The sequence below is a fragment of the Anarhichas minor genome, unplaced genomic scaffold, assembly GCF_050575085.1.
Source record: "Anarhichas minor isolate MPS153535 unplaced genomic scaffold, ASM5057508v1 ptg000004l, whole genome shotgun sequence".
NCBI classification, from domain to species: domain Eukaryota; kingdom Metazoa; phylum Chordata; class Actinopteri; order Perciformes; family Anarhichadidae; genus Anarhichas; species Anarhichas minor.
In genome coordinates this window covers 1,174,654-1,190,327 of record NW_027466450.1, presented here as the reverse complement: position 1 = coordinate 1,190,327, position 15,674 = coordinate 1,174,654, and the positions used below count along the sequence as shown (strand labels likewise).

The 15,674-nt window shown below is 40.2% G+C and overlaps 1 protein-coding gene across 1 annotated transcript in view; it reads right to left on the bottom strand.

Annotated features, from left to right (window-relative positions):
* col18a1a (collagen type XVIII alpha 1 chain a) overlaps positions 1 to 15,674 on the bottom strand; it is a 40,427-nt gene that overhangs the window by 5,649 nt on the left and 19,104 nt on the right. The window contains exons 6-30 of the mRNA XM_076105382.1: positions 14,796 to 14,858; positions 13,763 to 13,893; positions 12,643 to 12,669; positions 12,185 to 12,391; positions 11,856 to 11,882; positions 10,198 to 10,260; positions 10,024 to 10,101; positions 9,856 to 9,906; positions 9,607 to 9,729; positions 9,419 to 9,481; positions 8,486 to 8,530; positions 7,604 to 7,735; positions 7,196 to 7,267; positions 6,714 to 6,740; positions 5,280 to 5,378; positions 4,268 to 4,303; positions 3,829 to 3,918; positions 3,722 to 3,754; positions 3,125 to 3,160; positions 1,762 to 1,821; positions 1,574 to 1,651; positions 1,372 to 1,407; positions 1,182 to 1,235; positions 943 to 1,008; positions 34 to 99 (exon numbers count right to left, since the gene is read on the bottom strand). Coding sequence (XP_075961497.1) covers positions 34 to 99; positions 943 to 1,008; positions 1,182 to 1,235; positions 1,372 to 1,407; positions 1,574 to 1,651; positions 1,762 to 1,821; positions 3,125 to 3,160; positions 3,722 to 3,754; positions 3,829 to 3,918; positions 4,268 to 4,303; positions 5,280 to 5,378; positions 6,714 to 6,740; positions 7,196 to 7,267; positions 7,604 to 7,735; positions 8,486 to 8,530; positions 9,419 to 9,481; positions 9,607 to 9,729; positions 9,856 to 9,906; positions 10,024 to 10,101; positions 10,198 to 10,260; positions 11,856 to 11,882; positions 12,185 to 12,391; positions 12,643 to 12,669; positions 13,763 to 13,893; positions 14,796 to 14,858 — 1,763 coding nt within the window. The remainder of the gene's footprint in view (positions 1 to 33; positions 100 to 942; positions 1,009 to 1,181; positions 1,236 to 1,371; positions 1,408 to 1,573; positions 1,652 to 1,761; positions 1,822 to 3,124; positions 3,161 to 3,721; positions 3,755 to 3,828; positions 3,919 to 4,267; positions 4,304 to 5,279; positions 5,379 to 6,713; positions 6,741 to 7,195; positions 7,268 to 7,603; positions 7,736 to 8,485; positions 8,531 to 9,418; positions 9,482 to 9,606; positions 9,730 to 9,855; positions 9,907 to 10,023; positions 10,102 to 10,197; positions 10,261 to 11,855; positions 11,883 to 12,184; positions 12,392 to 12,642; positions 12,670 to 13,762; positions 13,894 to 14,795; positions 14,859 to 15,674) is intronic.

Here is a 15,674-nt window from a genome sequence, read left to right as displayed (position 1 = left end):
CATGGTACAAGGTTTTGGAACTTGTGTACTCACGTTGAAGCGATCTAAGGGAATGGGTGGTCCAGGGGGTCCAGGTGGTCCTGGTTGGCCAGGGACTCCCTGATGAAAACAAAGTGATTCACTCTTACTGTTTGGTGAGTCTAACAAATAATTTTGTCGACTAATTGATGACTTGATTTAATCAGCAGACTCCACAAAAGCAACACTTTAAGACTTGTGTTTCCCAGACATGTGTTCATACGTTTCTTGGATATACCGTAAGTCATTCAGCATGAAAAAAAAGCATAAAAAACAACTAATTGACTAAATAAATCTCCAAAATGCCCGATTCTTCCAGTTATCAACTAAGAGGGGGCAGCTCTACAACAGATCATTGGTTTTGTGGTCAGTTTTTTTTTTCAAAGGTGGCGTATGGTAGGCTACCCCGAGTAGCATAGCCTACAAATTGTAGTTTTCCTGTCAACAATGCGTTTGTTGTTTATGTAACTCACAGGGAAGGCAAAATGTTGCCACATTGGTGACTTCAGGGAAGCGGGAGGACTTTCCAGTTCTGATGTTTTCAGAGGTTGAAATCAAAAGCTCATTTCTATCGGCTTAGAAACAACATTGTGACACCCCTACTAGCTAGTGCAAGCTAGCTAATTGGCTACTTGTCAAGAGGTTGAAAAGAGGTCCCAATGAACGTTTAATAAACAAGCTAAGTAAAAAGCTAGCTAGCCAGTCAATTTTTGATGCTCAATGCGAGACTCTCTTCCTTTTCACTGAGTATGTGTAGTTCCTGGCATGTGCCACCTGATGAAACGCAGACACGTCCCATTCAGTGTCTTTTGTGACAACCAGGCATGGCTAAAGTAAACAAGATGGTGTCAAACTATCTGTATTAACTTCTGCCACTGTCAAAAACGATCTTTCTAAGGTATTGGTAATAATAATAACACTTACTGGGTAGCCATAGCCAGCTTCTGTCTCTCCTTTCTCCCCCTTGTAACCATTTACACCAGGGCGACCCTGAGGGGAGAAAGTCATCAATTAATATTTCCCTGCACTTGGAAACAGGAAACAATGGTATTCAAATGTAACTGGAGCAATATGCAATAGGTCAGTAAAATTACTATGTGGTAGGCTACTTAGTACAACCACATAATAGTAAAGCAACATCCAACCTAGGAAGGGCTACTTACAGGTCTTCCAGGCATTCCGATTTCACCCTTTATTCCAGAAGGCCCATACTGGCCCTATGCAATAAATCATGAAATGAAACACATTGTGAGCTGACAGGAGAATGAAGTGGGGAAAAAAATAAATTTTTGGTTTGAAACTGTTCAGTTACATCAGTGTAGATATATTAGATAGAGACGCTAAAACCCTTACAGTGGGTCCAACAGGTCCAGGCGATCCTCTGTCTCCCTACATGCAGTGTAGAGGAAACAGATTAGTTACAACAACAAATGTATCACCAAAACCGGGCAAAATATTAAGAAATGAAAAGCAGCAACACATCATATACTTAAGAGGAGAGGCGCGTACCTCTTTTTATGAGAGAGACAAAACAGACGAAAGCAGTGAGACTCACCTTCGGACCCGTCAGCCCTTCCAGATGCAGAAGGTTTCCATCAGGTCCGATTACGAGGCCTGGTTCACCTTTCTCACCCTGAACACGACACAGCACAGACGAGGCAACGCACACTCAATTACAGCAGTGTCTCAACGACGACGAGTGGCTAAATGAATAGTGGAACGAACAAATAACCAAGACTTTACCTTGACCCCGTAGCTTGGAAGGCCAGGGTCTCCTCTGTCCCCCTTTGGTCCAATAGGACCCTGCAGGATAAAGACAGTACGGTTTATCAGCTTTCTTTGGCAGCCGGAAAGTCTTCCCCCAGATCAATTCAAGCCATTCCATTACGCTCCGTCTACACAGTTCTGCTTGTATTGCTGAGTTAACCACTGTTTACACATTCAGTGTAGAATTAAGTGGATGAGATGTTGTGGGCTTCTGGGAGTAGATGCAGTGCCAATATGTTGCCCGCTAACTGTAGCGCAGAGAAGCATTTGATGCTTGCTCACTTTACTGTAAAAATTGTTCGGAGGCATTATGGGAATTTAAAAGAAATGGAGGTAGAATTGATTAAAGACACATTCCATAATCCAAATGTGAGGATCACCACCCACACCATAATTCAGCACGCAGAATTGGAACCTGTAATTAGATCCTCTCCAACAATAAATTGATCCTATAAGTCGGTATTGTCTGAGTAGCCAAAACCTGATAGCTTGATGCATCTTATTCCTCTTTTAAAACAGTTTGAGTGAACTTATCTAAAATCAATCTACAGTGCCCAACTGTTGAAGGAAAGTACTTTAAAATTGTATCATCCTTTAAGCCCGTGGAAACGTGGTTTCATATCTTAAGTATTTCTCCACAACATTAAATACTCATTACTAAATGTGTAACAGTCACGGTCAAGAGTTTAACACTCTCAAATAAACTTGTAAATCTGATTAACTGCAAACAGTGAGGTGGCAACATAAGCAAACACCTCAAACAACTGTGATCACATTTTGATTCAAATGTTAAATCCTGAGTGATGCGCTAAAATACATGACATGGCTTTTTTTAACCGAGCACCGATCACTTCAAACCAGTAAGAATAGCTCAGACAAAACAAAAAACAAAGACATTTTTCATAGGACATTTTCAAAACTTTGGCTGAAAATAGTGCATCCATGTAGGACCTGATCATTAATAGCATGAAGCTGGTTGAGAAAATAGGGTTTCGGAGCCTTTAATTTACGTTTAATATAATTGTAACCTGTTTTTGTAATATTTGCATCTTTAGTAGGAGTGAATGGTCTTGAATAGAGAAGTTGGAAAGTACTGAGAGGTGGATAAAAAACATTCTTGGTTTTGGTCTTTTCATGGCATTTGTTGACAATAATAATGAAAGAAAGAAGAAAATAAAAAAGAAGAAATGTAAATTAACAGGTTAAAAAAAACACAAGCAACAAAGAGACAACACCATTAATGTGAAATGTATTTACCATTAGTGTGAAGTAAATAGATTTAAAATGTTTGGTTACAATAGGGGAAGGTACATTAATCATGTAACACGGGGACACTTACAGGGAATCCAGCTTGACCAGGTAAACCAGCTCCTCCCTGTAAACATAGAAATACAACTTTATTAAACTGGTGTTCTGTGTTTTGTTAACTGACTATCATTCACCAATTTCTTTTTTCAAACTTTACAATAACTGTAACACAACATTGTACAAGTAAATCTACACACAACGTATTCTTGCCCTGATTGGTTTGATTCTAAAATGGAACCTGTTAAATTAGTGCAGCTTCCTCTCTGTGGATGATTTGTGTACAGCTGCCTGAAATACAATATATTCAAATGGAAAGAGAAGTTTTGAGGTTATAGGCTGTTAGTTAGCAGTTGACTTTTTTTTTTTTACCACTGTTGACTGTGAATTTAGTTTGTATCAAACCAGTAGGAAAGGTGAAATGCTGCCACTTGTCCAGATTTAAAAAATTGTCCTTTCAAGATGTTTGTCTTAAATGTTTTTACAAAAACTATGTGTGTGCAGTCCCGCATTCATTGAAAGAAAGACACACACATTATCAACTCCAACCTCAAAGACTATGTTGTATTAGCACCAGAGTTGTTTTGCTGTATTTCTGTATCACTATTACTGTTTGAACATGAATACAAACCTGAGGCCCGTCATAGCCAACAACACCATCAACCTGTAGTGACACATGAATGCCATCACTGCTCTTAGTTTAGAATGACAGTCTACAGTGTGCCTTTTGTTGCTTACATTGCCAGATGTTTGGTGAATGATTTGTCCTGGTGGTCCAGGTGGCCCGGGTGGCCCTTGGAGACCTGTTCCATCTCGACCCGATTCACCCTAAAACCACAACACACACACACACACAGCAAAAAAGATGAGCAACTGTCCATCCAAGACAGGAAATTAATCAAATGCTGAATGTGACAAAAGCTTTAGTCTTCTAATATCTGTATAAACATAAAGAACAACAGTATCTTCAAAGAGGATACTTTTTATCTTTTTCTTTTTCAGAAGTCTTTTATGGTCTAACAGATCAAAACAACTACACAGAAACAGACAGAAGTGAGATGGAATGTGTGTTGCAGTACAAGATTGAATTAGCATCATACAGACAATTGCTTTGTAAGGAAAATAATGTATATAAATGAACAGAGATTTTAGGGTTAAAAATGAAGATAATATTCACCCTCTCTCCTGTGTTGCCATGGTCACCCTTTGGTCCCTGTGAAATTAAAGAGGAATGAGACAAAAGATACTTTAACAAAGGTGAAAGGTGCTTCACAAAGATCCAACAACAGACGAGAGGAACAACCTTCATATTCATTGAAAACTGAAGACAATAAAACCACTGCTTCTTTCATGTCACGTAGTATAATTACCTGATAAACCTGCTAAATAAGACGTAAAGTCATTTATGATTCCATTCATATGTAAAAATGAATTCCCAATACACCTGCCATTACACAGTTGCATGCCCCAGCAATGCTAGAGCGTACGCGCCATTTGGGTGCTCGCACGTCCATCGACAGAGAGCAAGCTTTACCCAGCATGCCGTTTGGTGGTGTAACAGTTGATACTGGAGCATGTGACGTATGAATAAGAATATCAACTGAGCCATCTTTATGACAGCCAAACAAACATGATGATGAAGACCATAACATGCAATTGAAAGTTCATTGAAAAAGCTAGTAAATGGACCTTGTTAAACAACTATTTCCAAGGTCAAGAATGAACTTTCATGCTAATATTGGGTATTACTTCCCAATATGATAGTACATTTTAAAGCAGTTTTTGACTGAATTTAATATAAATTGGTTGACACAGGCTTTGTGTGAGGGGTTGGCCTTTTCTTCTGTTACTGCATCTTGTCAGCATTTGCATGACTTCAGGCTGCATACTCGGCTGTTTTTCCTCCATATTGTCTAACCCGGAATGTGCTCAATACAAAGGACTTTATCAAATTACCTATTGTGGCCACAGGGGTAAATGACACCAGACATCAACATTTGAGAATGCAAAATATTTTTGCCCCATGGCTTGTTAGATTATGACAAGTCTGCTACATAACACAAAAAAACAGATACAAAAACAATCCCCAAATAAAAACCATGAACATTTCCTTGAAAGTCAAGTATCCTCATTTTGACAGCTTGCTCCGTTTATGAAATATTCTTATTTGTCATCTAGATCTATTTTACCTGAGGTCCAGGGAAGCCATCCAACCCTGGACGTCCATCCGTTCCTGTGAGACCTTCACTGCCCTTCTGACCTGGTATACCAGGCAACCCAGCTTTGCCCTGCAGAGGCACAATCAAGATACGACGGTAAAAATCACACTTCAGGGGAACACAAAAACAAAGTTACTGCCACATTACTGCCCATAATGTGAAGAGTTTGCCCGTATTTCTTAACACACTTAAAATCAACACCCAACTCTACGCTACTCAGCTACTCTCTGCTCATTGTTTAGCTTTAGGCAGATCATGTTGACACATGTTTGCTAACACACTAACTTGGGTACACTTGTGCTGTGTTGCTATGACTTTGTCTTTCAGCCCCCTTCATTTTCACACATTCTTAATGTCCCTTCTATCTATGCATTCATTTAATGCTGGGGTGGCCAAACAACTGCCTGTTTTTTAATGGCTCGTGGTGAATTCTTTAAGATAAACTAGTATAGCTTGAGGATATTTTGAATAAATTGCACAGTATGTACATTGCACATATTCATTTAAACACTATATGTCCACTAGGCTAAATTTCATGATATTTCCTCCGTCTTAACCTCTTGGCACAAACATTTCTGACTGTTGTGTTTGTTAATATTAGAATTAGAGATTCACATTTTTACACCTACATTTGTAGCATAATCTTTTCATTGAACCCTTAGGCCATGAACAGAAACCAATATAGGTATTTGGCAATTTTCTCCTGTTTTAACTTAAGTTCTTTACAGATTTACACATAGCATCATAATATTTTAAGTGGGCGAATATGCCATGCACTGTATTTCAATTTAAAAGTATTGAATTTATTTGAATTCAAAATAGATGTGGGCAAACCAGTAAATAGTAGTTATTATAGTAGTAGTGTTGCGTAGTTATTTTGATAGCATGGGGTTTTCTGGAATAGAAACAGTTTTTCTTGCAGTTTAACTGGTTGAAAACTACGCATTTACTATCTAATATGTTTCTCTACGTGGCCCACGATCAAAAACGTTTGTCCTCCCCTGATTCAATGTATTCATTTTTTTGTTACTTTCAGTTCTGTTTGTGTGCTTGTATTGTTTCTTTTTCCCCTGCTTCTATTTCTTTAGACAGGACAAGGACCTTCTTTCACCCTCAGAAATCAATTAAGGTGCAGCTTTTTTTTCTCAACCCCAATGGTTTAGAAAACACACGCGTGAAATGACAACGGAGGAGAGTAGCAAGGATAAGATTACCAGCAATAACCAAACCTGAATGTTATGATGCTTGAGGGTGTGCATAGGCTAGGTAGCTGTACCTCGCGCTTGTTTGCGTGTTTCCACTAATTTCATGGACTCAAAACTAGACCCCTTCTTGAGCCAATAGTTTGGCAATAGCAAGAGGACCAGCTCATCACAAATTAGAAAAATGACTTCAGTTACTTACCGGAAGTCCAGGCAAGCCAGGAGAACCCTGAAAGCACACACATTTGTCTTGGTTATTATGCAAGTTCATGTATATCTTCCTCGTGCATTTGCAACTTTCTACTATAAACAGGACCGGTTCCAGTTCAATAACCACAGACGTGTAAAGTGTAGTCCTGTACAAAATGCACGGCATATTGTTTTTAAAGAGACAATCAAATCATTTACAGAATGTATGGCAGCTAGGCCAAATAGGGCACAAATGGGACACAAGAGCACACTCAATGGTATTAATCAGTCACTAATTTACCAAGTGACAACAGGACTTTAAAGCTGCTGATCAGATCCTGGTTCAGAGACTTACTCTGGCTTGTAATATGGGGACTAAAAAAAAACAATATTTAAAGAATTTCAGCACAAGGGGGAACTATTGCTAGTTTTAAACCGTGTCCGTATTGTGAAGAATGTAAGATACAGCATATCGTCTTCAATTGCAGTACTGACCTGTCTTCCCTCAGGTCCTCTGACGCCAGGCAGTCCATTGCTGAACCCTCCACCGGAGGCCTCCATGTCATCCTTCAAACACCAACAAAGATTGTATGACAGTTAGCCAAACAAAACGTTTAGTTGGATTGTTTTTTTCTATCCCGTTTAATTATTTTTAGATTGAATGCTTTCACCTCAAATGATTTACCTCACTGTTATACATATGAATGGACAACAACAATGTGTCTGAAGTACAGCTGTCTATATTATTGAGCATCATTTCATATTTCCATTTATTTTATGGAGAACTTTCCCAGACAACCAAATTACACAGATGAAATTTAGCTTTTTTTGGGGTATCTTTTACATTGATATACAGTCGACTCTACCAAAAGGTATCATCACAAAAACTAATAGAGAACTTACAAATCCAACACGATAGCTTGATCCAGGAGGCCCCGGAGGCCCTGGAGGCCCAACTGGTCCAAGAGGTCCGGGCAGACCAGCCAGTCCAGACTCTCCTGAGGTTCCTGGTAAACCATGGTCTCCTTGAGATCCCTATAGGGTGAAGCGACAGAATAAATAAATAAATACAAAGTGTAATAAAAGCAATTACAAATATTTCATCTTCATTGAAGTGCATCTTACGATGGCAAGGTAGTATAATTCATTGTCTCACATATCCTGCACAAAACTATTTTGTAATGAAACTGTTACCATTCATGCAGCATTTCGTATAAGTAAGTGTGGTTTAATAGTACGTAGATTAATGTAACTGCACAAAAACCCATGCTCATTGATCTGGGGCCAAATTCAGACGTCACCAAATGTTAAAGCAAACCATAGCCAGCACTCAGATTAAACTTTAGGTCTAGCTGACAATATTTGACAAACATTTGCATATTGTTAGAAGACACAAATCCCCTTTGATGGCTGACGTGCTGGAGCCCAGTTACCTGCGGATGGGAAGGCTTAGGAAAGTAGGAGGAGGATAAATAGTGGGGCAGCAGATTGGTGAGAAAAGAAAAGTAGGAGCTTGGCTGGAGAAATAGAAATGGAAGGGATGAGAAAAGCTTTAGAAATAGTTGGATTGAAGTTGATATTCTAGTTAGCCAAACAGTACTGGTATTTCAAAAGCAATCCAGCAATTCATGTACCTTGTTTTCAGGATTATGTGTTCTATGATACTGGTTCCAACAACAAAGGCAACTTGCATTTAGTTGTGTTTTTGAGTGTGGATCTAATTGTAACGTGTCAGCTACTTTAAGGTAAAACTGAAAAAAAAGAAAAAGACAATGAAATCTGCACCTTCTCTCCGACTGCTCCTGGAAGACCCAGATCGCCTGAATCACCCTAGTGTAGGAAAAAGAGTAGGACAAAATGTGTTAATAAAAAACGCTCTAAACTACAATGATACTGTTGCTATTGTGTATGTTTCTGTCATTTTTCAAAAGAGGATTGAAAAGATTTGGACATATTTATGGTAACAGCATCTAATGGCAAACCCCCCCCCCCCCCCCCCCACCCACCCATGCAGCTACAACATACCACTTGGCCGCAGTTAGCCATTGCTCTGGTGTGTTTTCGGCGTACAAGCCTGAGAGCCAGTTTAGCCCTTTTTCCGTCTTCATATGTTGATACAAGCTGTTGCTTCTTTTTTTAAGCTCACATGTTGGTTATGTAAAATCAGTTCCTTTACAACATTAGAAATTGGGTTGAATTTCCACTCGGAATGCGGACGCTAGTTAGCCTAGTACGCTAATGTTAGCGCTAACTCCCACTATACATAATTTTTTCACACGTGCTGAGTCATTAGCAGATCCCAGTCTATCCCATTATAGACGAGTCTAGCTAGCGGTAGCTGTCATTTTCTCATGGGTGCAGTCGTGAAACCGCTATCGACCAGACTGTCAACAGTCACAGCAGTTTTAGCGCTCCATTCATTACCCAGTGATTCAAATTACAACACAAATCACAACACAGAATCACGTTGAAGCTGAGGTGATATTATCTTCAGTATATTAGTGCCCGCCCACACACCAATCACAATAATCAATATTTTCAACAAAGACCAAGGCAAAGCAAAACTGAATTTTAATTTCAGTTCAACTTAGACAGATCCAACTCATGTTTACACTATGACTGCTACTGGGACCGCCATTGACAAACTTCGAAGGCTGCTAGAAAGATACATTTTGTTAGAGTTTACAGAAGAAACAATCAGTCTCACAAGATCATTACCGTATCTCCCTTGGGACCAGAAACCCCTGGGCGGCCATCAGTACCCGGCAAACCAGGCAAGCCCTAGAAGGATTTGGTTCAGGCATTCAGATGTTGTTGATTGGGTTAGACTCTACAGTCATTTTATTCAGAGAGCTTAGAGAATTATTTGGCTAGTGATGCTGAGAGACAAACACATTGACACCTACAGGTTGACCGGGCACCCCGTCCTTTCCTGGTGGTCCGAACGCCCCAGCTGCTCCTGCTGTAGAGGCAGTAGCAGGACCGGGGGGACCGGGGGGACCAGGAGGACCTGGTAGGCCACGCAATCCCTAAAACAACAAAATTGATTTTCATTTACGGATGCTGGTTACAGTCTTACAGCAACAAAGATGATGTCCTCCATTACATAGCTTGTTTCGGTTGAGAGTAGTTTTTCAACTTTAAATACTTCTCACCCGAACAGATTCCAGATCAGGGAAACCAGAGCCTTCCATGTCCACAAAAGTCTAAAAAACATGGACTGGAATCAGTTGTATTCAACAGATAAGTCACAAAGGCAGGACGCCTGCTGGTAGAAGTTGTGCCTAAACATTATGCAGCATGTGAGGCCAAGATTAACTCACAGATCTGAGTCCTGTTGCTGGGGGTCCCGGAGGTCCTGGGGATCCCCTCGGGCCAGGTTGACCCTCTCCACGGTCTCCCTGTTTGCACAAGTCTCATTATTATAATCATATTTAGAATTTTTAAAAATACAATCATAATATTTGATATTCTGTGAATTTAAGTGGGCATCTAACCTTTTCTCCTTTAGTTCCAGAGTCACCTGGGGTTCCTGGGAAGCCAGGTGGTCCATCAGCACCCTGTGTTGAGGAAACAATAATGTTAGGGCACTCATGGTGTTAATACAAGGAAAAGTGTTAAGGAGTAGGTATCTGCTAAAGGTGCTCCGATCAGGATATTTGGGGATGATCACTGATCGCTGGATGCAGTATCGTCTGTCAACGTCATCCCATACAGAAATATATCACTTTGCATAAAGTCGCCTCATCGCAAGAATAGCTGTGCCCGATCAAACCACGCATTCCCCCAGAGAACAAGCCGCAGCTAAGACACGTCGCCCATGATCCTCTAAGTATGGCAGTATTTAAGAGGGAAACTTAACAATGTGGTTATTCCGCCATTTTATATGTTCTGTTTACTTCAACGGCCATGTATGAGTGAGAAAATGGCTTTAACTACCGTTACAGACTGTTACTGAAAATCGTTTCAATTATTTCCCTTGTCACAACCGTTTAAAGTTTTAAGTCAAGTTGTTACAAACAAAATACAGATTCTCCAGTTCGGGGAAAAGGGTTTCTATAACATACACTACAGTGATTCAATGATTCTGTATCACAGCAATCTTTTTGAATATGAGGTTGTCACGAATTCCCCTTCATATTAGTTTGTTTTCATCCTGTCTGCTTATTTTACTAACTCTCCTGTCATTTCAGATCCTACCATTCACACCCGATCATCTCTCATTCCCCTCACCTGGTCCTCCACACCCATCTCACCTGCAGCCCATTCCCTCATTAGCCCTCACTATTTAGGTCCCCTCACTTGCACTTGTTCCCTGCCAGATTGTCTTGTGTGTCTCTGCCAAGCTCTCCAGTGTTATATATATCGTACTATTCTGATCTGCCTGTTCCGACCCTGTCTGCCTGTTTTCTCGACCTTGGATTTTTGCCTGCTCCTTGTTGGATTTGTTTGCCTTTTGGACTGACCTCCCGGTGTTGACCCTGCCTTTACCAAGTAAAGAAATCTATACCTGAATCTTGTCTCCGAGTTGTGCTTTTCAGCCCACCGATACTTTTGGGTTCTAGTATCTGTAATCCTTACAGAGGTCAAGAAATTTCCTGATCAGTATCTGATAAATGGGGTCTATTAGCTTGTTACATTTGTTTGTTTTGAGATGATTGAATAAAATATTGAAATACTAATCAGACAAGTTTTTGATATCTATTTTGGGTAAGTTAAGTGTTATATTAATCAGGTAATTAAAAAAAATTATAATTAGAATATTCCATAAATTACAAAAATGAATATTGTTAAATTAATTGATAAAAAAAATAGATGTCAGGTGCAGACCTAATCATAGGGTCTATTTAAATCCTTCTATTTACATAGCATTATTTATTTAACTATTATTTACAACACTGTATATTAACTGTGTTTATTGGCAGTCAACTTGTGCAACATATTCCACTTTCTCTCTCTTAGACACAACTCCTAACTCCGGTGAAGACATTTTTGTGTCACAGAGAAATAATCTCGCGTGTTTTGCCTCATCTGATCCGCCTTTACAGAGACCACCAATCAAACTATTTAGAATGAAACCTTTTGACAGTTGATAAGAGTTCAAGCCATTCATCAGTGTTCATGGTTTTGTGCAGAAGGGAAAAAAGCAACTTACCGTTTTTCCATCCTCACCAGGATCCCCCTGTAAGAATGAAATAAGGAAATACACGTCAGACAAATTTCAAGATTGACAATTCCTTTTTTCAATTCCATACACATTTTAACTTTATATTTAAACTATTAAAAGTATCACATTTGAAACTTTTGAATCAATTTCCTTTCAAGACTCTAAAAAGCAAATGTAACAGAAAAGATGTGCTTTATAGTTCAAGAAGAACAACCGCACGCTGCGACAAACACAAGGAAATCTTGCTTCAAAGACCACAGCGCATCTGTTGCGTTTGGATGATTTCAGGAAGAAAAATTCAACTGCAGTCTACTAACTGGCTCTCCATCAGCTCCTGGCGGTCCCTCGGGGCCCGCAGCACCTTGTGGTCCGGCCGGTCCTCGGGGTCCGGGGCCTCTGGAAGAAACTGAGCCGACGCTGCCGACTGAGAACTCGGTTGCGGGCCCTGGAGGGCCGGGGGAGCCGGGTGCCCCAGGTGGGCCGATGTCGCCCTTCTTTCCTTGGTAGCCGAAGCCTGCACTGCCCTGGAGATAAAGAAGGTGGTGACCAAAGCTTCCCCAAAAAGTACAACAACATAAGAATAATAAAGTGATCACTGATACCAGTGCTCAATAGAATACAAATAAAAGTAAGATAAATGTAGTAAAGTATAAATAAACTAAAATAGAGAAGTAATATTGCGCATGATCCTTGTTCTGTTTGTACAAGACTCCTGTAACTTTGCTCCTGGGCGACTTAAATCAAAGAGCCGAAGATGACATGATCTCTGACTTACCTTGAATCCCTTTTCCCCTGGATCTCCCTGAAAATAAGAAAACAGTGCCAAGTCAGTGCCGGCTGTTTTCATTGGCTGTCACATTCGACTTAAAACTCTAAAATGCACTGCCATACGTATCCACGGACACATCCACATGTTGGAGAACTTCACATTTAGTATATACACTTCCAGTAGGGGTGGCACCAGCGGACATTTTATTTGCGACACACGTGTATTTTGTTTTGTGTATATTTGGACAAGTGCATTATGTGTATGTTGTTCTAAGACAGAAGGGAAACAAATCAATGTCAGGCCAACAGTAATGTCCTCAATTTAGAGGATCTTCTTCATTTTACAATTATTGTAAAATGAATGGCATTTGGCCGCTCATAAGACAAAAGAACTATGCATAAACACACACACACATCTTAAAAATATAAGAAATGTAAACTACAGTATGTAATTAAATGAATAACAAGAATAAACAAAGTAACATAACAATGGCTTGACATTATATTGCACGTGGGCCCTTATGGAACACATTGATATGATTGGATATCATTTTACTGAGCTTGGAGTATCCTGTTTCTCTCATTGTGCAACTGCAAACTGGAATAGCATGCAGAACAATCTAAAGCTTACCTCATTTCATATTTCACTTCCAGTTATAGTTGATTGATTTGCTTTAAATTTCATGTGCTTTAATTATTCTTAAGGGTATTATTATTTTACTAATTTGGCTTTTTATTATGTTTTTAGCACCAATTTCATCGAAATTTTTCTCTTGTCTTTCTTAGTGCATAGTTTTTTGTTTTTTTTTTCATCTTTATTGCAAATGACGTCTCTATCTCAGTGTATTTTTGAGTTCAAATAAAGGTTGAATGACTGAATTTGCATGCATAAATGTAAGACTTGCAGCGCCCTCTAGTGTTCCTGTGGGACATATAACCAAAGGCCATATCACTGATGTTATTACCCTCTGCTCTTGTCCAGCTCACTCACTGGCCATTGCAACCTTCACAAGGACAAACCCTGGTGTCATCAGTGCGTCCCACCCTTCCTCACATGACAAAGATGACTTGTCTCATACGAGTATTCCATCCACAATCAAAGCAGATTACACAAAAAAGGTCCAAACCTTCTCTCCACGGGCTCCACCTCGAGAGCCGGATCCAGAGCCAGCGTCTCCCTTCGGCCCAATTGGACCCCTGTCTCCTTTCAGTCCTGTGTCCCCCCGGTCACCCTTTTCTCCTGTACCCCCAGCTGGACCTGTGAACAGCGACAAAAAGGACAGAGTCATTAATGCCCTCATGAAAAGACCTTTCAAAATTGATGAATGACTGTATCCCACATCCCAAACAATACAAAGCCAAAAGCAGGGGAGAAAAAAAGGGGAAAAGAAAATGACTTTTTGCTTGTTGGAGCGAGAATCCCAATGTGTGTGTGTGGCTGTGATTTAAAGGCCATGTGAAGGTTTTGAGGTTGTAACACCTTCCCAGCGCTGCACACACGAGCATCCTGATATTTATACTCTGGTGTGAGCTCAATTGACCCTAAACCCTTCTCACAGAATGTGTCGCTTTCAGTGCAGCACGTATGAAATGCGACCCGCTTCCTGAGCTGTGAAGAAGTGGCGCATCTCTGAAGCCGCTGACATGCACAGCAACATGATGTCCGCTTCAAGTGTTCCAGTTCAGGGATTAGAGTTTAGCAATAGAAAGCAGGACCCCATGCCCTCTGAACGGATACATAAGCATGGCATATTCACAGAAAAACACTAATACCTCATATCAAAGCATTAGTAGCTTAAGGTAATATGCAATATTTTCTTTCTTATGCCTTTTTAATTCTCTCTCTCTCTCTCTCTCTCTCTCTTCTATTTTCTCTTTGTGTTTATCTTTCAGAAAGATAACAGCCTGAACGGCCCAATTATTTATTCCCCCTGGCTTACATACGAACGTGTCCGCCGCCCTGCGTGCATTCAAAAGCATAACATAGAGAGGTTCATGCATGCTCGTGTGCTTTTTAAAATCCATGTGACGTCCTGCACGAGGAGTACACATGAGGTAGGCAGAGCATCAGGCCAGAGAATATAAAAAAAAAAAAAAAAGGAAGTAAAACACGGGAGACTTGGATGCTTGTCTCTGTGTTTTAAACTCCCCTCGACCCACCTGGTGACCCAGGAAGCTCCCGTCCGGGCTCCACAGAAAGTGAAACGTACTCGGAGTCACTTGCTGAACACAACCCAAGAGACAGTGTTAAATTCACTTTCTGGAGCAACATTATTTCAAGTCAGTTACAGTACACGGGGGCCCCAGGATGTGAGGCTAGCTATTTTGTTATTTTGTCCATTCAGTCACGATTAGGTTTTTTTCTTGTTTGAGTCTGTTTGACTTGACTCTTAAGCATTTAAAAAAAGAAGTTGTATTTTATGTCGTAAAAGAAACACAGGACGGTAATCATTCCAAGTCAAATTTTACACTGTGAAATGGACCAGATCCTGGTTACTCAGATGAGCACACAAGATGCTGTGCCTGTGACATAATATTGACATACTGTACTTAATCTTAAGATAGTTCATCACAGCCCCTTTTCTAATGTTCACAGTTTCTAGTTGAATTTTCATCGTGTAAGTGTCTCTGAGACAAAACAACTCGCTTTGTCTCTGTCACGAGCTGACATTGGCATCCCACCACGACAACTGAGTTCCGTAGAGTGCTTCATCAAAGACCTACATTGTATTTAGCATTAGTGTTGACGCTAAACCGAAGTTTCTCTGTGCTCCAAGTTACGTATTTTAATGTAATTCACACAGAAAGCAGCACAACACGTCAGCGCTCATCACAGATGAGAGCCTTCCAACCTCTGTTGCATTAATCCTTATGTCCACTAGATGGAGACATGTGTCAGTGCGTACCTTTGTAGCAAGCTCTGACTAGCTCAGTTATACATGTTGAAGGAATATGAACTCTGCCACACCATGTGCCATCATGAACATTCCCCCTCCATACCCAACAGGTATGTGGAAGTACAATCCCTATTTTTCATAT